We start from the raw sequence: 26,103 nt of genomic DNA on the forward strand, positions 1-26,103 counted from the left end.
CACAAAATGGTTTTGTTGCTATTTCTATTTTAAAACTAAAGATTGCAAAGTAAAAGAATACTAGGATAATTGTTTTTGTTGTTTTTCAAGTTTGTAAAAAGCATAGGGCTATGACTATCACCTAGGTGTTCTCCTAATAGGATAAAAATCTTAATGCTTGTTTTGCTAATCGGGGTGTATTATAGCTATCAACTCTCAAATACCCAATCAATACCTCTCGGTCAGAGAGTGGTTTTGCCCAATTTGGCTTTCTCAAGTTGAAGTGGGTATCACACAAAACGGTTGATAAAAGCTCAAGTCGGGTTATTATTATCTCTAGGTTGAACCCTTTAATTGGGTTAATCAATCTCTCGATTGACCCAATTTCTTGTTAACCAAGTTTTCTTAGACTAAGTCTCTCTTTATCAAGTAGAGACTAAGTCAAATAGGCATGAACTAATGTTTACAATCATTAATTCCATAAATTAAAGCATAAACAAGGCTAAATAATAAACACTCAATCATAAACAAGTACTAAATTAGATACCCATAAGGTTTAAACACTAGGGTTGGGTCACAACCCTAGTAAAATTATAGCTACTCATGCTTGAAATTGAAGAAATAAAAGAAGAAATACTAATTAAACTCATATTGTAAAGTTACAATGATAATATCTATAGTAAAATACTTTAAAATATATAAAACTTCCAAAGGAGGCAAAGAAAAATGGCTACAGGACTTGCTGATGTCAAACGTTGACCTAATTTTATGAAACTCGTCTATTTATACTAGGCTAGAAATTTCGGACAAAAATATCCTTCGGTGCGGCCGCACAATTCCATGTGCAGTCCGCACAATTTATCATCTTGCAGGAGCTAGGATTTTGCGGTCGAACAATTCTGAACTACGACTGTGAGACAACATTTCTGCGGTCCGCAAATTTAGAATTGCGGTCGCAACCTAGTCTTCTGCGGTCCGCACTTTTATGTATACGGTCGTAAGGCACTTCTCCTGCGGCCGCACAATTCTTGTGCGGTCCGCAATTCTGAGGGACTTTGAACTTGGAAATCTGTACGCCCTTTGGAGTTGATCTCAAGGTCTTTGTTTGCGGCCGCACAATTCATGTACGGTCCGCAGTTTGCTAGAAAGTCTGTTGGGATTTCCTTCATTGTTTGCGGCCGCGGATGAAATTATGCGGACCGCAATTTCTTCTACAGTTGCAGAATTCCTTCTGTGGACCGCACTTTGTATGCTTCTGTACCCTTTTATTGCTTTGAGTTCAGACTACTCCTCTTTGAGTTGGATTTCATCTCGAGAGTCTAACTTCCAACATTCCAATACTTTTAGACTAAAACAAAAGCAAAAAGGTGTTAATAAGTAGTCAAAATCCACACTTATCAATTCTCCCAAACTTAAGTCTTAGCTTGTCCTCAAGCAAACAAAATAGTTCCCACCTCCACAAGTTGAGGGTCATTTCAACCATTCAAAGTTGATCCATTCACACATAAGTTGGGAACAACAATTACCCACACTACTTATGTATTATCAACAAGGTGACAAGTTGAACATTTATGCATATATAGTTCTAATGTGACACTTGAGCATCAAAAGTTGACTTTATTTATCAAGGAAGCTCGCTCTCTCATGTAGGTCATTGTGGATTCTAAACTCCTCCTCCTCTATTCTCCGTCTGCATATCTCACTTAAGAATTTTAGCACTCAATCCAAAGGCTTATGAAAGGTTCACTCATCTCTCTCAAGAGAATGTCACACGTACGGCTTCAAGTACCATAGGCTTGCCCCTCGTGTAGATCGCCACTAATGTAAGCTTACTCGGCTTGAAATCAGGTAGGACTTCTTTCGGGATGTAATGAAGGCTTTTTGGTTAGGGTTGGATACAATATGGTTTAGTGGTTACACCTTTCCTTAAGCACTATATTTTTTTGTTCTCGGCTCATGCTTTGCCAATTCTTTGAGGCACTGTCTTTTCCTTGGGGAACTAGAGAGACTTAACATTACTCTTTCTTGATCATAATATTAATTTTATCCGTCTTTGATTTCTCCATATTTTGGATCATTACCTTTGTTTGAATCCCTTCAACTCTTCCACTTATTCACTTTTTTTGCATTTTTCTTTTTGTTCTTTCCTTATCTTGCCTTTCCTTCTCATCATTTATTTTATCTTTTTGTGCCTTTATACCTCTTTCAAGTTCTTCGTCTCTCCCCTAAACTTATATTTTTAGCCAATTATTTCACAAGAGTGTTAAGAAAAGCTCTGGTGCCAAGAGAGGGTCATGACAAAACCGGTAAAGGCTTGTAACATGGTTATCAAATGAGAAAGGCTTGAGGCTCGAATGGGTTGACTAGGGATAACAACATTGGTAGGCAATGAAAAATTCAAGCGGGTCAAGGAAAGCCTATAATCACTTCTCAAGCCAAGCAAAACTTAATATTTCGCCTTGAAACACATTCGAGGCAAGTTTTAGACCATTCGCACAGGTACTTGGACTAGCAACAAAACATCTCACCCCTCACACAATTGGATTGTTAAAGTGGATAGAGTCGAGGGACCACAATGACCACATTCAGGATTGAAAATCACTATGGTTCGATTAAACCACTCGATGATTGCTTAAGTCAACACAAGAATCACAAAGTCACTAACTAGAGCTATTTCTTTCAAGAACCTTGCTTCTAACCATAAGCATGTAGTTAAGTGTGTTGATACCCGGTGAAGCATGTTTGACTCTTCGAGCATGACTTAATTAGGTCTTTTTACTCCTTACTACTACTATTATTATCTAAACATCAAAAACGGACTCAGTCCCTTAAGAAGGTTGTCACGCCATCCATCGTTGGGAAGAGTCTCCCGGCTCACACAAAAATTACCTTTGGAAAGAGCCGTCACATTAAGAAAACCAAAGGCTTATTATCTACTAAGACATAAAAAAAAGCTACTAAATCGAAAAGAATCTACTAATTTAAACACTAACTAATAAGAAAATAAATATAAAGAAGCTACAAAACAAAAACTATCGAAAGCATGATGAATATACATAATGAGAGAGAGAAAAAAGAGAGAATATATACAGAATAGGGAAAAAGAAAAAAATATTGTCAAGTCACTATAAACCAATTGTCTCAGAATCATCAAATCAGATCAAATAAACTCCACCCCACCCCCACCCCCGAATAAAAATAAGCATTGTCCCCAATGCTTAATAAAATAGGAGTAAAGGAAGGGTAAGAGTGAAGAAAACTCTCTATGGCTTCGTGGCTATCTCTGTGTCCACAGCAGTGTCACCACCCTCAGTCTTCTCCAACTGGATCTCATCATCCTCAACTCTGGGAGTGACTGGGTTGGTGAACATATAACGCACTGCCTCAGTAGTATCAGCAGCAGAGTTTGGCTCCTCAAACTGACCAGCTGGTGTTGTAGGTTGCTGTAGGATCTGGGCCTGGATGGTATGGGTCAATCAGCATATCAAATGGAATATCTCCGGCTGCCGCAAGCTTGGTAACCTGTCTCCGGAGCTTGTTCGCTGACTTCATGGAGGTCTGAGACTTTCTCATTTTCTTAACTTCTTTTTCCAGCTCTTCGATCACTGACACACGTTGTACCAATATAGCCATGATAGTGTTTTGGTTGTCCAAGAGCTTCTTCAGAGTATCTTCCACTGATGGGGGCATCTGAGGTGCCGGCATAGAGGATTGTGTTGCAACAGTACTGGATAAATCAGATATCTTTGCATTAGTTGTCTACATCCAGTTGTTGAGGCTCGCTAATGTTTGGGAGACTCACAGCGCATAGAGTGGAGCAGTAGGCATCGGAACCGCTTCAAAGCCGAGGTGGAACCTGTGACAGGGACTGCAGTAGGCACTGAGGGTAGTGGTGGAGGCATAGCTGTGGCACTAGCTGAAGAATCAGCTGAAGTGGATGGAATATCAACTGCCTCTGCAGCTACCACCGATGGCTCATCAGACTAGCCTATAGTGGTAGACGGCTGACCCTTTTTCTTAGGGTTGTGTGCATCCATCAATGAGTACCATGAGAAGGGCTTCTTTACCCGCACCTTCGTATCAAAGTCCCTCGGGTCTACCCTCGCATCCGTAAGATACTCTGTAATGGTGTTGGGATACGGGTAGGATGTATCAGCTTGCCGAGCGACCACAGAGATATTGGCCGACATCAAGGCTCCCACATTGATGGGGTACCCGGCCATGATGGAAGCCACTAGAAATGCCTGCGGGATAGGAAGATATGTCTCATTCTGGCTCGGGTCTAGTCGGTTGCATATTGTAATGACCCGGCCGATCGTTTTGAGAGATCTAGCTCCAAACCCCTAATTTTTGTTTCCTCTAGTTCATTTGGTGGTTACGTGTGTAGACATGTAATTTTTGACCCTCCTCGAAATGTTTTTACCTTTTAGTGCTTAGATGTTGGTTTAGATATAATATTGTTATTTTGACTATTTTTAACTTTTTACCTAATTTTATCTTAAAAATAAAAATTACATGAATATTTTATTTTATTTTAGCTAATTAATATTTAGTCTAGCAATTTTTAGTTTATCTTACTTTGGATAAAATTGAAAATCACAAAATAATAGCTAATGTAGTTGTTTCACCCTTTTTATTTCATGTATTAAGTTATGGGTTAGTATTTTGGATTATACCAACAAAAAAATGATCAAAAAGAAAAGAAGAGCAATTCAAAGATGGCCACAGTGCTGAAGATTCCTTTATATCCAATTTAACTAATTCACATGCTTAGAATCAGTTCACGTGATCACCCCATTCTCCCGTTTCAATTTTTATACTTATTTGTAGTACATATTCAAATAATTGACAAGAGCACAAACACACGTCATTTTTATTAGTGAGGGACGACACTCATTTCTTTTGCCCAAGAATTCATCCATTTTAGAGACGCACATAGATAAAGAACGGAGAGCAGAACAATACAGGGGCTAGAAATTAGGGAAGGATCTGGAATTCTTAGGGGGAGGAGACGACACACAGCATCGGCTTCTAGACCGAGACAACACCCATTTTTGGATTTTAAGAGCTCGGGTGAGGCGATTGTCATGAGATTCTTCAAGAAAAACATCGGGGTAAGTGTTCTTAACTCAATTTTGGTCAAATTACCCAAGTCTATGATTGTTTTTAACATATAATTGGTGGATTAAGTTGGAAAAATTGTGAAAATTCCTAAGTTTAGATTGAAGATTTGAGGGTCGAGTTGATGTCGGAATTTAGTAATTTTTGTATGGCTGGAATCGTGGTTGAATGGGCGTTCATATTTTGTAACTTTTTTCGAGTTCTGAGATGTGGGCCCCACGGGCAATGTTTGAGTTAAATTTCAGATTTTGTTGGAAAATTAGTGTTTTCATATGGAATTAAATTCTAACAATTTGTATTGATTAAATCAAATTGACTGTGACTAGATACGAGGCCTTCGGAGGCCAATTCAAGAGGCAGAGGCATAGCGGAGTAAAGAATTACCCGGTTCGAGGTAAGTGACTTGTTTAACCTTGTGTGGGGAAAATTTTCCTTAGGATTGGTATTGATATGAAAATGTTGATGTGTTGAAAGCCGTGTACACGAGGTGACGAGTATGTACACGGGCTAAATATGGAAGATTATGTCTTTAAATTGTTTAGAGCACTATTGCATATTAATTAAATTATTTTATTCGATTATATTCATCATCATTGATCTATTTTTATATTTAAATTTGCCTGACATTTTTCCTGCTAATTGCTTTACCTGTTTAATTGAAATTGTGTTTCTTTTATTTTGTGCTCAATATTTGAAAGTTGAATTTCTTAATTTAATTATTATTAATATGAATTATTTGACATTTTTAAATTTGGTATTGAGGCAACGTGCTAAAAATTGTGAAATATTAATTTTCCTAAGTTATTCATTCCCGAATATTTTGTGAGATTTTTATACTCATTGTGATTGAGCCATAAGCTCCTTATTGTGGAAAATATTGTTGATGTTGATTTATTTTGGCAAGTCGAAATATTTGGGCACTTGAGATGCAAATTGTGATATATTATGATATTAATACGCATGCGGTGGTATAAGGTCTGGGGTTGAAACGCATGCGGTGAGATAAGGGTGTCTTGATACGCGTTTATAGTAGGGGAACTACTAGAAGTTATGCGGTGTGATAAGGGTGGCTAAAATGCGGGATGATATTTCGGAAAAAATATTTTCTTTAAAATTAAATGTGAAGGCTCTCGTGGTGATATAAGGAAAAAAATTATTGTGAATTTATTTATGATTTGGGACTACGAGGCGGTATCTCGGGAGTGCTCTTGTTGATATTTCTCTATGGCTGCACTTGCTTTTGGTTATTTTGTGTTTTCCTTAAATATGAAAATTCTTGTTTTCCTTCCGTGAGGTATTATTTGCCATTATTATATGTAGTTAAATTGTGACATACTCCTTACTTAATTCATTCCCATTGTCATTATTATTATTATATTATTAAACTTTTCACCCTGTCTTTTATTATTTTCAGTAGGGCCTGACCTGACCTCGTCACTACTCTACTGAGGTTAGGCTTGGCACTTACTGGGTACCGTTGTGGTGTACTCATATTACGCTTCTGCACATCTTTTTGTGCAGATCCAGGTACTTCCTATCAAACCAGATATCAGTGAGCTAGTTGTACGCGGAGACTTCAAGGTATATCTGTCAGCGTCCGCAGACCTCGGAGTCCCCCTCTATCCTTATTATGTTGTTCTCCTTATTCTCTTAGACTCTGATGCATAAATATACTTAGTATTTCTCTTAGAAGTTTGTGACTTATTTCTACCGGGTTTTGGGAGTTGTAACTATTTTGAATTGCAGTTTTTATTTATTTCATATGTTGAGATTTGAGTTTCAGATTTAGATTCCGTTATTCCGCATAATTGATAGGCTTACCTAGTCTTAGAGACTAGGTACCATCACGACATCCTACAGAGGGAATTTGGGGTCGTGACACATACAAAGGTCTACCACCCTTTTTCCTCAAAGCTCAGTGTACTCCTGTGAATAGAAACCCCTATTGTGATCCATGGTGGTGGTGGCCCAGGAGCTGCTAAAATCTTAATTAGCCAAGGCCGAGTTGCATCCCCAAGTGCACATTTCTCTATGTACTATGTGGGATCGACATCATCAAAACTCAAGTAAGCGTTCAATGTGTGTTGATCAAATCACACCTTGAGGTTCCTCAGTTTAGTCACCTTTGTCCCTTTCTTGATATGCGCCACATTGGCGTAGAATTCTCGGACAAGGTATTCCTTCACATCCACCACTCTCTGGGTAAACCACATCCATCATTTGCGCTCTAGAAACTGTCTCAATACTGCATGGTTATACCTCTCGAGATTATTCAACTAAAACTGCCGCTCAAGAGTGAGTGACCTCACTGGCCACCATTGACGGAAACTGGTGAAGGCAGCCAAACTGACAAACCGGTCCTCCCACACCTTTTTCTTCTTTGACCTCTCGAGGTCGGTAACAGTAGCATCTCCCCCTTTACCATCATCGGAGATGTCTTGAACTGATATCTCTGGTGCTGGGGGGACAGGTGTAGTGGAAGGCTTAGAAGCCTTACTAGCACTCTTCGAACCCTCAGAGGTGCTATGTGATGATGATGGCTCATCCCTGAGCTGATATCTCCCTGGCAGCCTTGGTTCGAAGGCCGACTGCTCATGTACAGAGGCTGAGTTGCCCTATGATACGTCCCTAGATGGGACATAAGAACTGTTCTCCGAGAGGTCTGCTCCTCTCCCTCTGCCGGTTGTTATCTTCTTTCTGATTTCAAGTTGTTGGGCACTAGGTAACGGCATCTTCCCTCATCCCCGAGAGGGGTCACCCCTTCCTTTTGAAGTGTCACCACTGCCTCTAGATCGAACCATGTTCTATGCAAAGCAAAGGCGATTGTTATTTGCAATTCAAGTTCAGACACAGAATGAATGTAAGAACGCAGCAGAAAATACAGTGAAAACATAGTAGAAACATGTTTGCAGGGTAGGGAGTTGTGGTCCGCAGAATTTTTATTGTGGTCGCAGGATAGTCATTGTGGACCGCACATTTCTCATTGCAGCCGCAACTCAAATAACACCAATATAGCAACTCTCTCATGATAGAGACTTAGCTGTTTTAGGGCTGCAACCAATTTTCTGCGGTCCGCACAAATTTTCTTACGGGCGCACATGAGAGTCACCAATTTGACAACTCTCTGATCACAGAAAATAGGGTGTTTTGCGGCCGCAATGTGAATTCTGCGGTCCGCACAATTTTTATTACAGCCGCAGAATCATGCCTTACTAAAGTACCCTAGACTGAGCTTATGCGGACCGCACAATTTCTTGTGCAGCCCTGGCTTTGAACCAATTACGAACAGACCGTCATTTTTGCCTAAGACTTGAACTTTTTGCATAATTTTGACATGGAAACAACATCTAAGCATGAAAATATAATTACACATTCCCTTTAGAGCATTTTCCAGTCTACCCACTATATATTTACCCCACATGGTTGGTCAAATAAATTCAACAGACAAATGGTCTAAATTTCTACTAAAAATCTAAAAATTAAAAGAAATTAACAAGATTATGAAGCATACCAGATGTGAATGAGTGCAAGAAATGAGTGATCACAGTTGCTAGTCATGTGGACAGATGATTCAAGAAGAAATTTCAAATTTGTGTAATTTGTTAGCTCAGAGATGGAAAAGGGTAACAGTAGCCCTAAGCCCTCTATTTATACTCAACGATTTATGCCAAGGGAAAGAGACGTGAGTGCAGCCGAAAAATCTCAATTGCAGTTTGCACTCTATTACCTGAGGGACCAGTTGCCCTTACGTTTTGCGGTCCATAGAATTTGGTGTGTTGCCGCAGATTTTGTTGCGGACCGCAGAATTTGTGTTGTGACCATAGATCGACCATTTTTCTGACGGACCAACTTCAAAGAGTTGTCATTTTTCACCTTCAATTTGTGCGGTCCGCAATGTAATTGTGCGGCCGCAGAGCACCTTTTGCTGCAGCAACCATAATTGTGCGGTCCGCACAATACAATTGCGGTCTTCAATTCTTTCCACACTTACGCAATTTTCTGGGCACAATTCATGTAAAGTACACTCATGCCTGCAAAACACTTCAAATCCAGTTAGCACAAAAAATAACACATAACTACAAAAGAAGAAAAGAAAAGAAAAAGAAACATGGGTTGCATCCCAAGAAGCGCCTGATTTAACGTCGCGACACGACGCAGATTACCATCATTTGATATGAATCACTCCCACAACGTGGCCATCACCAACTTTTACCAAATAGTGCTTCACCCAGTGACCATTGACTCAGAATACCTCATTATTTTTTTTCTTCAAGTCCAATGCACCAAAAGACGTCACACCCACAATTTCAAAGGGACCACTCTATTTATACTTTAGCTTTCCGGTAAACATCCTCAACCGTGAGTTGAACAATAGAACATGATCACCCACTTTGAACTCTTTGTTCCAAATGTATTTATCATGCAGATATTTCATCTTTTCTTTGTACAAGGACGAACTTGCACAAGCATGGTACCGGAACTCATCCAATTCATTTAAATGTGCAACCCTCAAATTAGCGGCTATATCCCAATCAAGATTAAACTTGTTTAGAACTCACATGGCTTTGTGCTCAAGTTCCACCGGGATATGACAAGCTTTTTCGAACACCAACTAGTATGGAGACATTCCGATAGGTGTTTTGTAAGCCGTCCGATAAGCCCATAATGCATCATCGAGCTTCTTGGACCAATCCGTCCGGTTAGCATTCACTGTTTTGGACAAGATACTCTTTATCTCTCAGTTGGAGACTTCCACTTGACCGCTAGCTTGTGGATGATAGGGAGTCATAACTTTATGAGTAACACCATACTTGCCAAGTAATATGTCAAAAGCCTTGTTGCAAAAATGTGACCCCTCATCGCTTATGATATCCCGCGGAGTACCAAACCTTGTGAAAATATTCTTCTTCAAGAACGCCACCCCACTTCTTGCTTCATTGTTGGGTAGAGAAATTGCCTCAACCCATTTATACACATAATCAATCACGACCAAGATGTAGGTGTTTCCACAAAAACTCATAAAAAGACCCATGAAGTCAATACCCCACACATCAAAAATATCAATTTCCAAAATGGTAGTGAGAGGCACTTCATTCTTCTTCGATATACCACCGGCCCTTTAACATTCATCACATATTTTCACTACATCACTTCTTTGTAAAGAGTGGGCCAATAGAAACCGCAACTTAGCACTTTAGCCGCCGTTCTTGCTCCACCATGGTGATCACCATATGGCGAAGAATGACAAGCCCCAAGAATATCACTTTGCTCTTTTTTCGGTACACATCTTCTAATTACCCTATCCATACAAATCCGGAAAAGGTATGGCTCATCCCAATAATAATCTTGACAATCTCGTTTGAGTTTCTTCCTTTGGTTTGAAGAGAACTCATCCGGGATAATTCCACACACAAGAAAATATGCTAGATCCGCAAACCATGGCACCTCCTTCATTGAAATAGCCAAGAGTTGCTCATCGGGGAAGAAGAAATTGATTTCAAGGCCATCATGTTGCCTCCCCTCCTCCTCCAAACGAGACAAGTGGCCCTCCACGTGATTTTCACTCCCTCTTCGATCTTGGATGTCAATATCAAACTCTTGAAACCAAAGCACCCATCTCATCAACCGAGCTTTGAAATCTTTCTTGCTCATGAGATAGCGAAGTTTTGCATGATCTGTGTGGACAATAACTTTCGCACACATCAAGTACGGGCAGAACTTCTCAATTGAGAAAACAATGGCAAGGATCTCTTTCTCTGCAACAGTGTAGTTGACTTGGGCGCCATTCATGGTCTTACTAGTATAGTAGACTGGATGAAAAATCGTGTTGATGTGTTGCCCCAAAACAGCTCCAACCGCTACGTCACTAGCATCGCACATGAGCTCAAAAGGGATACTCCAATTAGGAGCGGTGATAATGGGAGTGGTTGTCAACTTGAACTTTAACAATTCAAAGGCTCTCATGCAATCTTCCATTGAAGTGAAACTTAGCATCTTTATCTAAAAATTTGCACAACGGGTTCACCACTTTAGAGAAATCCTTAATAAAACGTCGGTAAAACTCTGCGTGGCCTAAGAAACTTCGCATGCCTTTCACCGAAGTTGGAGGTGGAAATTTAGAAATCTTTGCCTTGACAACTTCAATGCCATTCTTAGAGATCTTGTGGCCAAGGACAATGCCTTCCTCGACCATGAAATGGCACTTCTCCCAATTTAGCACCAAATTCGTTTCTTCACATCTTGTCAATACTTTATCCAAATTTGCCAAGAAATCATCAAAGGAATCCCCAACCGCCGAGAATTCATCCATGAAAACTTCAAGGTAGTCCTCCACCATGTCTGTAAAGATAGCCATCATACACCTTTGAAAAGTCGCTGGTGCATTACATAAATCGAATGGCATCCGCTTGAATGTGAAAGTACCATAGGGACATGTAAAAGTTGGTTTCTCTTAATCTTCTGAAGCAATAAGGATTTGGTTGTAGCCTGAACATCCATCTATAAAGCAATAGAAAGCACGGCCGACCAACCTATCAAACATTTGGTCAAGGAAGGGAAGTGGAAAATGATCCTTCCTTATGAATTTGTTGAGCTTGCGATAGTCCATACACACTCTCCACCCAGTCACCGTTCTTATGGGAATCAACTCATTCTTATCATTGGTGACCACCGTCATGCCGCCCTTCTTTGGGACACATTGCACCGGAGAAATCCACGAACTATAGAAAATGGGGTAGACAACCCCGGCATCCAACCGCTTGATAATCTCCTTTTTGACCACTTCTTGCATAGCCTCATTGAGTCTCCATTGATGTTCAATAGATGGTTTGGCGTCTTCCTCCAAGTTGATCTTGTGCATGCAAAATGCGAGGATTATTCACCGAATATCCGCCAATGTCCATTCAATAGCCTTCCTCCTCTTATGTAGCACCACCAATGTGGAGTCAACCTGCACGTTAGTCAAACAAGAGTAAAGAATAACCGGTAAAGTAGAAAAAGGGCCAAGAAATTCATACCGAAGATGTGGAGGAAATGGCTTCAACTCCAAGGTTGGAGGCTCTTAAATTGAAGGCTTTGTAGGAGGAGTTTTCCTATTTTCAAAATCCAAGGAGAGTTTCCGGGGTGCATAGTTGTACGACCTCATTCCTTGCAAAGAATTCACACATTCTATGAAGCCATCCATCTCGTCATTATCAAAGTTGAGAAAGACGGACTCCAATATATCACCCACATTGATCGTGGCACTTGTATCATCAAAAATCACATCGGTCACCAAGTCCCCAAAAGAACACACTTCATTACTATTAGGTTGCCGCATAGATTATTTGTACACGTAGAATATCACCTTTTCATCACCCACCCGAAGAGTGAGTTCTCCAATTTCCACATCAACAAGATCCCCGTTGCAAGGAAAGGTCTTCCAAGAATAATCGGCACCTCATAGTCCACTTCACAATCAAGAATGACAAAATCCGCCGAAAGAATGAATTTATCAACACGAACCAATACATCTTCAATCACTTCCAATGGTCTCTTCATAGTACGATCGTCCATTTGTAATCTCATAGATGTGGGTCTTGGATGCCCAATTCCCAAAGTCTTGAAAACTGAATAGGGCATCAAAATGATACTTTCCCCAAGATCACAAAGAGCTTTAGCAAACTTGGCACTTCCGATGGTACAAGAGATTGTGAAAGCGCCGCGATCTTCCAATTTAGGAGCCATTGAATGCACAATTGCACTCACTTAATGAGTGACTTTGATAGTTTCAAAATTTATCGACCGCTTCTTTGTCACCAATTCCTTCATAAATATTACATAACCGGGCATTTGTTCCAAAGCTTTAACTAATTGCACATTGATCGAGAGACTCTTCATCATGTCAATGAACTATTTGAATTGATTCTCACCATTTTACTTGGCAAGCCTTTGAGGATATGGAGGAGGAGGCTTAGGCAATGATGCCTTAGCGTTTTGCACTACCGGTTCCGGTATGTAAATGATCCCTAGACGGGCTCACTTCCTCTTGAGTCTCTTCCATATTGTCATCAATATCAAACCGCACTTCATCATGTGCTTGCACCGCATTGTTCGGGATCTCTTCTTCTTGTACTACATGCGCATCATCCACAAGTTGCCTTTGACTTGAGGTAGGTGCATTCCCACCTCTTCCACTTCTTGTCGTAACGGACATGGCATGCCCCGTGTTGTTCCCACCCTTTGGGTTCACTACCGTGTCACTTGGTAGTGCCCCATTAGGATGAGAATTTAAAGCTTGTGAGATTTGCCCCATTTACACTTCTAAGTTGCGGATCGATGTATTGTGTAAGGCAAGTTGAGCATTGGAATCGGCATTCTTCTCCAACATTTGCTTGAACATGTACTTAATATGCCCCATTTCATTGTTGGAAGAACTAGGACCATGGGAAGGATAAGGAGGCGGGTTGCTTGGTTGTTGATACATCGAGGGGCTTTGAAAACCCGACCCCCAATTGCCTTGATTGTTACTCCATCCACCTTGATTTTTACCTCCCCAATTGTCTTGGTTATTGTTGTTATGCCAACTCCCTTGATTATTTCCACCACTCCAATTTTCCTGATGGTTATTGTTATTCCAATTGCTTTGATTGTTTCCACCACTCCAATTACCTTGGTTGTGAGAATTCCAATTTCCTTGATTATTTTGAGGCCGCCATTGTTGTTGGCTTAGGGCTTGGAAGTTGTTTATTTGCCCTTGAAAGTTGTTCACATATTAGACCTCTTCTTATTGGTCATTATAAGAGTCATCTTGATCAAACCCACTATTTTCTTGCACAAAATAATCCACTCTTTGTTGCACTTATGGACCCTTTTTCTCTGTTTGTTCACCATCATGCTTAACCCCTCTATTGCATTGACTTTCCTCGGGTTTTGCACTTGTTGAAGTTGAGCCTTTGCCAATAGGTTCATGGTGGTAGTCAATTCGGCTATGGCTTGCTCATGGTCATGCAACTCTTTGTGAAGGTGAATCACATTGGGATCACCTTGTGGAACATTAGCCCGGGATTGCCACGCCGATGAAATATCCGCCATTTCATCCAAAATATTGCATGCCTTCGCATAAGGCGTAGTCAGGAAGTTCCCACCGGTAAGTTGATTCACTACATATTGGAAGGTTATGTCGATCCCCTGATAAAAAGTTTGTTGAATCATGTTCTTTGTCATATGGTTGTTAGGACACTCTTTAACCATTGTTCTATATCATTCCCATATCTCGTATAGTGGTTCATTGGGCTCTTGCTTGAATGCTAGAATTTCATCCCAAGTATAGCCATGTGCCCGGGAGAGAAGTGCTTAGAAATAAATTTCTCCGCCAATTCATCCCAAGTATGAATGGAATGGTTTGGCAAACGCTCCAACCAATCTAAAGCTTTCCCCCGTAGAGAGAAGGGAAAAACCCTTAGCCTCAAAGCATCCTCGAATACATTTGTTTGTTTACTCCCCCAATACGTATCTACAAACCCCTTCAAATGTTTGTATGCATTTTGACACGGAGCACCGGTAAAGAACCATCATTGCTCAAGCAAGGTGAGTATCACGTTGGTTAATTGAAAGTTTCTCGCCCTAATACGGGGAGGGACTATTACACTTACATATACTTTATTCAGCAACACCTGGTGTGTAGCCGCTCGTGGTGGGGGTGGGGGTGGAGCGGGCACATTGTCATGAGGCACTTGTCCTCATTTATTGGATTGAGGTTCAAGCGGAACCTCATCCATTTGATCATCCCCAACGTTCACATACCACGAAGCAATGTTTCCGAGCTCATTGTTTGCCATGGTTGCACCTATAATTTCTCAGCACGTTAGTAACATGGAAGGAAAAGAAGATATTCCAAAAACACACCCAACTATATAGCTAACATCGTTTTTAACTCCCCGATAATGGTCCAAAAATTGACTATCGCGCATAATGCACACCTCAAAATAAGGTATGAAACGGTCGACTGCAATTATAGTAACCCACTGAAGATTCGGGATCGAATCCACAGGGAGCTAGATGGGAGTTAGAAGTATATATTCTAATGTGTGAATTTGAATTATCATAATTTACACTTCCACAAAATGGTTTTGTTGCTATTTCTATTTTAAAAATAAAGATTGCAAAGTAAAGGAATAAAACTAGGATAATTGTTTTTGTTGTTTTTCAAGTTTGTAAAAAGCCTAGGTCTATGACCATCACCTAGATGTTCGCCTAATGGGATAAAAATCTCAATGCTTGTTTTGCTGATCGGAGTGTATTATAGCTATCAACTCTCAAATACCCACTCAATGCCTCTCGGTGAGAGAGTGCTTGGCAAGCCTTTGAGGATATAGAGGAGGAGGCTTAGGCAATGGTGCCTTAGCCTTTTGCATTACCGGTTCTGGTATGTCAATAATGTGATCCCTAGACGGGCTCACTTCCTCTTGAGTCTCTTCCATATTGTCATCAATATCAATCCGCACTTCATCATGTGCTTGCACCGCATTGTTTGGGATCTCTTCTTCTTGTACTACTTGCTCATCATCCACAAGTTGCCTTTGCCTTGAGGTGGGTGCATTCCCACCTCTTCCACTTCTTGTCGTAATGGCCATGGCATGTCCCGTGTTGTTCCCACCCTTTGGGTTCACTACCGTGTCACTTAGTAGTGCCCCTTAGGACGAGAATTTAAAGCTTGAGAGATTTGCCCCATTTGCACTTCTAAGTTGAGAATCGATGTGTTGTGTGAGGCAAGTTGAACGTCGGAATAGGCATGCTTCTCCAACATTTGTTTGAACATATTCTCAATACGCCACATTTTATTATTGGAAGAACTAGGACCATGGAAAGGATAAGGAGGCGGGTTGCTTGGTTATTGATACATCGGGGGCCTTTGAAAACCCGACCCCTGATTACCTTGATTGTTACTCCATCCACCTTTATTTTTACCTCCCCAATTGCCTTTGTTATTGTTGTTATGCACTTATGCAAATTCCCTTGATTATTGCCACCACTCCAATTTCCTTGATTGTTGTTGTTGTTCCAATTGCTTTGATTATTTCCACCACTCCAATTACCTTGGTTGTGAGAATTCTAATTTCCTTGATTGTTTTTAGGTAGCCATTGTTGTTGGATTGGGCCTTGAAAGTTATTTCTTTGCCCTTAAAAGTTGTTCACATATTAGACCTCTTCTTATTGGTCATTATAAGAGTCATCTTGATCAAACCCACTATCTTCTTGCACAAAATTATCCACTATTTGTTGCACTTATGGACTCTTTTTTCTCCGTTTGTTCACCATCATGCTTACTCCCTCCATTGCATTGACTTGCCTCGGGTTTTACACGTGTTGAAGTTGAGCCTTTGCTAATTGGTTCATGGTGGTAGTCAATTCGGCTATGGCTTGCCCATGGTCATGCAACTCTTTGTGACGGTGAATCACATTGGGATCACCTTATAGAACATTAGCCCGGGATTGCCACGCCGATGAAGTATCCGCCATTTCATCCAAAATATCACACGCCTTCGCATAAGGCGTAGTCATGAAGTTCCCACCGGTAAGTTGATTCACTACACATTGGTTGGTTGTGTTGATCCCCCGATAAAAAGTTTGTTGAATCATGTTCTCCGTCATATCATTGTTAGGACACCTTTTAACCATTGTTCTATATCGTTCCCATATCTCGTGTAGTGGTTCATTGGGTTCTTGCTTGAATGCTAGAATTTCATCCCGAAGTATAGCCATGTGCCCGGGGGAGAAGTACTTAAAAATATATTTCTCCGCCAATTCATCCCAAGTATGAATGGAATTGTTTGGCAAACGTTCCAACCAATCTAAAGCTTTCCCCCTTAGAGAGAAGGGAAAAAGCCTTAGCCTCAAAGCATCCTCGGATACATTTGTTTGTTTACTCCCCCAACACGTATCCACGAACCCCTTCAAATGTCTGTATGCATTTTGACCCGGAGCACCGGTGAAGAACCATCGTTACTCAAGCAAGGTGAGCATCACGTTGGTTATTTGAAAGTTACCTGCCCTAATACGGGGAGGGACTATTACACTTGCATATCCTTCATTCGGCAACACCCGGTGTGGAGTCGCTCGTGGTGGAGGTGGGGGTGGAGCGGGCACATTGCCATGAGGCACTCTGCCTCGTCTATTGGCTTGAGGTTCAAGCGGAACCTCCTCTATTTGATCATCCTCAACGTCCACATCCCTCGAAGCAATGTTTCCGAGCTCATTGTTTTTCATGGTTGCACCTATAATTTCCCAATATATTAGTAACACGAAAGGAAAATAAGATATTCCAAAAATACACCCAAATATATGGCTAACACCGTTTTTAACTCCCCGGCAATGGTGCCAAAAACTGACTATCGCGCACAATGCACACCTCAAAATAATGTATAAAACGGTCGACTGCAATTATAGTAACCCAACGAAGAGTCGGGAACTAATCCACAGGGAGCTAGATGGGAGTTATAAGTATATATTTTAATGCGTGAATTTGAACTATCTTAATTTGCACTTCCACAAAATGGTTTTGTTGATATTTCTATTTTAAAACTAAAGATTGCAAAGTAAAGGAATAAAACTAGGATAATTGTTTTTGTTGTTTTCAAGTTTGTAAAAAGCCTAAGGCTATGACCATCACATAGGTGTTCGCCTAATGGGATAAAAATCTTAATGCTTATTTTGCTGATCGGGGTATATTATAGCTATCAACTCTCAAATACCCACTCAATACCTCTCTGCCAGAGAGTGATTTTGTACAATTTGTCTTTCTCAAGTCTAAATGGGTATCATACAAAACGGTTGATAAAAGTTTAAGTCGGGTTATTACTATCTCTAGGTTGAACCCTTTAATTGGGTTAATCAATCTCTCGATTGACCCAATTTCTTGTTAACCAAGTTTTTCTGGACTAAGTCTCTCTTTCTCAAGTAGATACTAAGTCAAATAGGCATGAACTAATATTTGTAACCATTAATTTCATAAATTAAAGCATAAATAAGGATAAATAATAAACACTCAATCATAAACAAACACTAAATTAGAAACCCATAAGGCTTACACACTACGGTTGGGTCATAACCCTAGTAAAAATCTAGCTACTCATGCTTGAAATTGAAGAAATAGAAGAAGAAATACTAATTAAACTCATATTGTAAAGTTACAATGATAAATTTTATAGTAAAATACTCTAAAATATAGAAAACTTCCAAAAGAGGCAAAGAAAAATGGCTACATGACTTGTTGATGTCGAAAGTTGACCTAATTTTATGAAACTCGCTATTTATACAAGGCTAAAAATTTCGGACAAAAATGCCCTTCGGGAGGTTCTGCAGCCGCACAATTTCATGTGCGATCCACACAAATTTTCATCTTGCAGGAGCTGGGATTCTGCGGCCGCACAATTCTGAATTGCGGCCGCGAGACAACATTTCTGTGGTCCGTAGATTTGAACTGCGGCCGCAACCTAGTCTTCTGCGGTCCGCACTTTATGTCTGCGGCCGCAAGGCACTTCTCCTGCGGCCGCACAATTCTTTTGCGGTCCGCAATTCTAAGGGACTTGGAACTTGAAAATTTGCACACCCTCTGAAGTTGATCTCAAGGTATTTGTTTGCGGCCACACAATTCATGTGTGGTCCACAGTTTGCTAGAAAGTCTGTTGGGACTTCCTTTATTGTTTGCGGACCGCAATTTCTTATGCGGCCGCAAAATTCTTTCTGCGGCCGCACTTTGTATGCTTTTGTACCCTTTTGTTGCCTTGAGCTCGGACTACTCCTTTTAGTCGGATTTCATCTCGGGAGTCCAACTTCTAACATTCCTGCAATTTTACACTTTTCATTAGTTTTGGGAACACGATTCAATTTTAGACTAAAACAAAAGCAAAAAGGCGCTAATAAATAGTCAAAATCCATACTTATCAACACTCGACAATGGCAGATGGCCTGCCCCTTTTTTCTTTATAGTTATGGATAGATATATGACAAATATTAGGATAACTCACTTACTTCACATATTCTAGAGGGTAAGGTCTAAGCCCCCCTTAGCATTGTCTCTCCCTTCAAGTTCAGGAAATAAAATAGAGTATTTATTCTTGCAAAAAAAAAAAAAAAAAAAAAGGTAGATTCGGTCGAAAATTTCAAGCTAAAGATCTCTTCTAACACTTAGTCTCCAATTTAAATTTTTTTGTTGTGCCTATATAAAATATGGTAAGGTTTTATTAGGTTCCTTTGAAATTGGTGCTGATTTGATCTTTTTTCAACTATAATAGGTATATAATGTAAATAGTTTGTGAGTAGGAATTCTTTATGGGTAGAAGCGGGTAAATTTTTTTGTTTTTATAGGCATTCCTGATACTTCCTTGACTAACACCCCCAGCGGCAGTGGTGGATCCACAGTGTTAGTTACGGACTCGCGTGAATTCAATAATTTGTGCTCTATGTATATATTAAGAAATAAACTAAATATTTATAAATATTTGATTGTGAAACCAATTATTATTGTAGTATAAACTTGAAATCCGTATAAAAACTCATAAACGTCAAATTATATATCCGCTTCTGAATACTTTCTATAAATCGCTAGGATTATGGCGGTATATTTGGTGATGCGACAAAAGAGAGGAATCATAAGTTTTGAATTTAAGATTCTAAATTGAGATATTCTTTCTTTTATTCTTTCGAAGGCTCAAAAATAGTAAAAGCTTCAAAATAGTAAAAGATTTAGGATCTCCTACAAGAACTCTATCCCTCTTACTTTTTTTTTTCTTTTATATATATATATGCAGCAGTAATGGAAAGGTTTAATCATTCAACAAAACAGATTTAAAAACATCTCTCTTTCTCTCTCCATTTTTAGGATTCATAAATATTTCTCCTAAAATATTCTTCTTTTACATTTTGATATTTCAGGAGGAATATATATACCATGAAAGGAGCAACATTTATAGCCACTATCACCTCAACAACAACAATCATGACAATGTTGTTGTTCTTCGCGATCGATGTCTCAACTGTAGCAGCAGGATTTCCAGACACAAAGACTGTTGTCGTAACCAATAACCACACAAATTACCTAAGCATCCGATGCTTCTCCTTCGACGACGATGGTGAAGTTAGGCATCTGAATAAAATGGGAAGTTTCAACATCAGTGTCGAAATCAGGAAATTCTTCCCTTCTTCCACCATGTACAATTGCTCCACAAACATGGGAACTTTCGTCGCCTTTCGATCCGACTACGAATGCATTAGTCATTCAACACCTTGTGAATGGAGGTTTGATGAGGAGTTCACATATCTCTACAATCCCAAGGATGAAGAGTGGGTTATTCATGAATATAATCCAAAGTATGAGTCCCTCAAAAGAGGAGGAGTCATCAAAGGGTATTATGTTAACTAAACATTAACAGACAAGCTTAAATAGAACAACATAGACAGTGAAGATTCAGATAGTCGACTCCAACTTGCTTCGACCATCAGAAAGCTTCACAAAATCCACGACTAAAGAATGTACCTAGAGATTGTCTTATAGATAGGGTAGGGAGAAAATTAAAGTTGGTTATAACATGTAAGATAACTAGAATATTTAGTGTAAGATTTTAGACAATTGTAGCTGAAGCTGAGGAAGGGGAGCTTTAGCATAACTGGTAAAGTTGCTGCCACGTGACCAGAAGGTCACGGGTTCGAGCCGTGGAAATAGCCTCTTGCAGAAATGCAAGGTAAGGCTGCGTATGATAGACCCTTGTGGTCCGGCCCTTCCCCGGACCCCGCGCATAGCGGGAGCTTAGTGCACCGGGCTGCCCTTTTCCGTAGCTGCAGCTAAGGTCCCTTTAGGAATTCAACTTGGGACACTGCAAAGCTTCGTGGATAGCTTCGCAAGCTATGTTCAGTATGTAATAGTTGTATCTCATCATGTATTCATCAAGATGTGGCATTTATTTGATACCACAAGCCGGTTTGGGATTCCCTTTCCATCTGTCATTATTAGGAATGCCTTCTAAAACCATGAATATAATTATGAAAAAGGAGCAAAGAAGTACCACAATGTCAACCTCTCGTTGTAGTATGTGGTTGTATCTTGGCCTCCCTTCTTGTTGTGTCATAGTTGTGTTTTGAGTTTGAAGATTTAAGACAAATAAGACTAACTAGGCACAGAAGTGAATCCAAACTTAAGCTTTCTACCACTCCTTTGGTGCACTGAAACATGTGTTTTATCTTCGTGTAGACAGCAGAAATATTGTCTTTCCATGTTCTGATTCCTTCCAACGACTCAACTTAGGACGATTCCTCCTTTAAACTAGCAGCAATCTCCATAGGCCAGCTCTGTGAAATGTCTTAGTATTTACCAGCTTCGTTGTTAAATGGATAACTCACAAGTTACTGACCAGAGGATTTCAAACTTAGTGTTCGGATCACAGTGCATTGGTTATGGTTGTTCTCAAGAGAATTCATCAGCAGGTTCCGCATCAGAACCATACTCTTCCAATTTAGAGAGGAGCATAATCTCATCGAGCATTTTATATATTGCCTGAGATTGGGGGTGCGAGTCATCAGCAACCACAAATTCGTAAAAAGTACCATCGACCTCTATCAAACTATATCCTGGACTCTTCTTGACGCCTTTAGCTCGCATCAAAGTTCTAACCATTCTAACATCAGCCCATTTCCTCTCATTAGCGCACAGACTTGCCAGAAGCACATAAATACCACTATCTTGAGGATCTAATTCTATAAGTTTCTCAGCGGCGACCTTGGCCAGCTCAACATCTCCGTGCATCCGACAACCATTAAGAAGAGCACCCCAAACAGCTTTATCAGGTTCCATTGGCATTTGTTTTATAAAATTATAAGCTTCTTTCAGATGCCCAGATCTACTAAGTAAATCAACCATGCAAGCGTAGTGTATCACCTCGGCCAACAATCCATTTAATTCCATGCTCCTAAAGTATTCCCAGCCTTGATTGACCAATCCACCATGAGCACATGCCGATAAAACACCCACAAATGTGATGCTATCGGGCTTGAATCCCGTACATTTCATTTGTTCAAAAAGAGCGAGGGCCTTCTCGGTGAGCCCATGAGAAGCACATCCTACGATTACTGAATTCCAAGAGACCAAATCTCTTTCTGGCATTTCGTGAAAGAGCTCTCGAGCAACATCCATGCTTCCACATTTGCCGTACATGTCTATTAATGTGTTTGCCAAGATCACGCTGTATTTAACCCGTTTTTGCTTAATATAGTAATCATGAATTCGTCGAGCAAAATCCAAAGAACCAGATTGAGCACAAGCAGAGAGCACAGAAACCAAAGTGCTCTCTATGGGAACCAAACCTTGTTTCTCCATTTCATGAAAGAGTTCAAGGGCCTCCCAAGGTCTATTATTTTGCGAGTAGCACGCAATCATCGCAGTCCAAGAAACTATATTTCTCTCAGACATATCACTAAAACACTTTTTTGCCATGTCTACCTCCCCATTTTTGGCATAGCCGTGGATCATACTTGTCCACGAAAAGACATCCTTTATTTCCATCTTATCGAAAATCTCTTTAGCCATAGGCAAACAACCACACTTCACATACATATCCAATACGGCATTCATCAAATTAAGACTGCATTTCACACCCCTTTTCTCCACGAGTTCATGAATCGATTTCCCCAAACTCAAATCCCCCTTCAACGAACACGCAGAAAACACCGTTATCAACGTAACATCATTAAACTCAACACCATTTGAACACATCAACTCAAACAACCCCAACGCCTCATCAACCATATTCCTCTTCACATACCCATCAATCAAGCTAGTCCAGGTAACCACATCCCTCACAGGACTTTCATCAAACACCTTCCGGGCATCGACAACTTTCCCGCTCTCTCCATAAAAATGAATCAAACCATTCCTCACAATCAAATCATTCAAGAATCCAACTTTCCAAATCCTACACTGCACTGAACCCCCCACCCCCTCCAAAACCCTACACCCTTTCAACACAAAAACATAACTTCTTTTATCCATTTCAACATTTTCCCTTACCATTCTCCTAAAAACCCAAAAACCCTTTTCAAAGAGCTGATTTTTAACATAACCCCTAATCATAGTATTCCAAATATACACATTGGGTTCATTAATTTCAGAAAACAAAGAATTTGCATAGTGTATATCACCATTAACATCCAAAGCACAAAAGGATATTAGTCTACTGATTGGAAAAATGTGAGAAATTATGCCAGTGTGTATCATTTTGGCTTGAATTTGCTTTAGTTGTGATATTGACTTGCAAGATTCTATGAGGATAAGAGTTGGGTGGGTGATTACAAGATTTGGGTTTTGGTTTGAGTTCCATTTTGGTTGTGAGGAAAATAATAGCTTGTGAAAGTGAGGGAAAGATTGGATTTTTTTTATGAATGGAAAGTGTGGGAATTTCATAAGAAGAAGGAAAGAGGTGAGTGTTGTTCATTGATTCTGCAACAGTTCTTTTGTTGAAGGACTTAAGGGACTATTTCGGGCTTATTCTCACAGCATTTTATCACACTATAATGCTAATTCTTGTAGTATTTGTTATAGTATCACATTGGACTCACTATAAAATAATACTCCCTCTATCTCAAATTATGTCATATTTCTCTTTTGCACGTCACTCCGAAAAATATTAAATATGAAAAAATTTTGACTATTTCATCCTTATTTATGTTATAAGATATAATCTTTCTTTATTTAATATTTACTCATAATTGAGGTATTTATAGTTTTCAAAACAATTAATATTAAGAGTAAAATAGAAAAAAATAATTAATTTAATCTTGAATTTCTAAAATGATAATTCGAGACAGAGGGAGTACAGAAATTCATAAATAATAATGTATTGATATTCACAATATTGAGATTGAAGTGGTAACCAAACGTTGTAATAATCAATACATATTTATATACATGAATTATTTGCCTTAATGTACGCTTAGAGGCCGTTTGGTTCAAGGGGTTAGGTAGGTTATTTTGGTAAAATTTTGGTTATCATGTGTTTCGTATGAGGTATTAGCTAAAACTAGTACTTATTTTATACCAAAATTTTGGTATAACTTATCTCGTATAGAAGGTGAGATAAGTTATTACTATAATAATCCTAATTTTAATGTTAGGATTATAATCGTGGAATATTTTGATTTTGAACCAAATAACCCATCGTGTTATCGGGAAAAGGATACTAATCCCAATATAAATTTAGGATAATTTTTGTCCCATATTTTTATTTTTGGGTATTAGCTAATGCGAGATAAATTTTATATCAAAATTATGATATTACATATCCCATATAGGAAGTGAAATTATAATCATGGATATCCCCTGCTCTAAACTAAATGATCTGTTAAGGTTAACTTAAGACAATTAATTTTGAAATTTTGGGTTATTATTTTAACTTTCTAATTGTTAACCAAAAAAAACTTTTATTTTACCCAAAAAAAAAAAATTTGAATATTGGATTTACATGTGAGTGAAAATCATTCCATCAACTTTGAACAATATATATTCTCCCTTCTTTCTCAATTGACTTTTTTAAAAAGTCTATTTTACCCTTTATATTTTCATCATTTATCTCTCTTTTTTTCTTTTTCTGTTTAACAAAATCATGATACTTTTCAAATTTCTAAAAATCTATGTTATAAACTTACCTATCTAATAATATATTTAACATAAAAAATAAAAATAAAAATTAAGCATATAATTTAATGATGTTGAATAATGAAAATAATTAGCGGAATAAAAAAGATAAAATTGTCAAAACTATTAAAATTGGAGATATATTCTGTAACAACAACTACGCCCCAATCCCAAGCAAGTTGGGGTCGGGATATAAATTTTAATTTCTTTCAGTCAAGTGCAACTCATATCATCATTATTACCAAAATAAAATAAAACTCAAAGTACAATATATATATATATATATATATATATATATATATATATATATATATATATATATATATATATATATATATATATTAATTTTTCACTTTCATTGTACCCTATCTTTAGCTAAGTCTGCAATGATTCTAAGAATTTGTAGGCATGTCGAGATAACTTCATGCCATGTGATTTTAGGTCTTTCTTGTCCACTTTTAACACCTTCCCTTATCATAGTTTCACACATACGGACAGGTATATTGCGGGTCTACATAGGACATGACAAAATCATCTCGAGTGACATTCTTTTATTTTATCCTTAATAAGTGCTACTTGCACCTTCTGGCGAATGTGATCACTTTTAATTTTATGTAATCTTGTATGACCGCACATCCATCTTAGCATTTGCATTTCTGCAACAGCCATCTTGTGAATATATTGAACTCTAGCAGCCCAACATTCACTACCGTCTAACATAGTCGGTCTTATAGTTGTTCTAGAAAACTTATCTTTCAGGTAAGTATTTTTCTATCACATAACACCTCGATAGTACTTCTTCATTTCAACCATCCTCCTTTAATTCTATGAACAACATCATCATATATCATTCCACTCTCTTGAAATAACTAACCTAAATATCTAAATTATTTGTATTTTAACATGAAAAATTCATATAGTCCCACCTCAACTTTGCTCTTCTCATGTTGACTAAACTTGCAGTACATATACTCATTCTTGAGTTTACTTACCTTAAAACTATTACTCTCTAAGATGTTTCTCCATAGCTCAAGCTTTTGATTGATACCCTTGTTAGTTTCATTAATTAGCAAAATATTATCAGCAAATAACATATACTATGGGACCTCCTCTTATATTTACTTTATCGATGACTAGAGTAAATAAGTATGGGCTTAATGCAGAACCCTTGTGTAAACCTACCATTATTGAAAACTACTCTATGTCTCATACTATTATTTTCATGTTTGTGATAGATCCTTTATACATATCCTTTATGATATTTATATATATAAAATAATTTTTTTATTCTACATCACCTACTAAAGGGCCTTCGGTGGTACTCTATTATATACTTTCTCTAG

The 26,103-nt window shown here is 38.8% G+C and overlaps 1 protein-coding gene across 2 annotated transcripts; it reads right to left on the reverse strand.

Moving 5' to 3' along the window:
* Positions 1-19,832: 19,832 nt before the first annotated feature.
* On the reverse strand, positions 19,833-23,640 carry LOC107786102 (pentatricopeptide repeat-containing protein At2g22410, mitochondrial-like). 2 transcript variants are annotated; one of them, XM_016607539.2, is made up of 2 exons: positions 21,153-23,640; positions 19,833-20,400 (listed from the first exon to the last, which is right to left on the reverse strand). In XM_016607539.2, the coding sequence occupies exon 1, from the start codon at positions 23,528-23,530 to the stop codon at positions 21,539-21,541; it is 1,992 nt and encodes a 663-aa protein (XP_016463025.1). In that variant the 5' UTR covers positions 23,531-23,640; the 3' UTR covers positions 19,833-20,400; positions 21,153-21,538. The 2 variants fall into 2 exon arrangements, with proteins under 2 accessions (XP_016463025.1, XP_016463024.1); XM_016607538.2 differs by having other exon boundaries at positions 21,141-23,640.
* Positions 23,641-26,103: the final 2,463 nt, after the last annotated feature.

This window comes from Nicotiana tabacum, chromosome 15 (assembly GCF_000715075.1).
Source record: "Nicotiana tabacum cultivar K326 chromosome 15, ASM71507v2, whole genome shotgun sequence".
Classification (NCBI taxonomy): domain Eukaryota; kingdom Viridiplantae; phylum Streptophyta; class Magnoliopsida; order Solanales; family Solanaceae; genus Nicotiana; species Nicotiana tabacum.

Coding starts and splice junctions, on each gene's coding strand:
- LOC107786102 (XM_016607539.2), bottom strand. CDS start 23,530: ATGAAATTCCCACACTTTCCATTCATAAAAAAAATCCAATCTTTCCCT.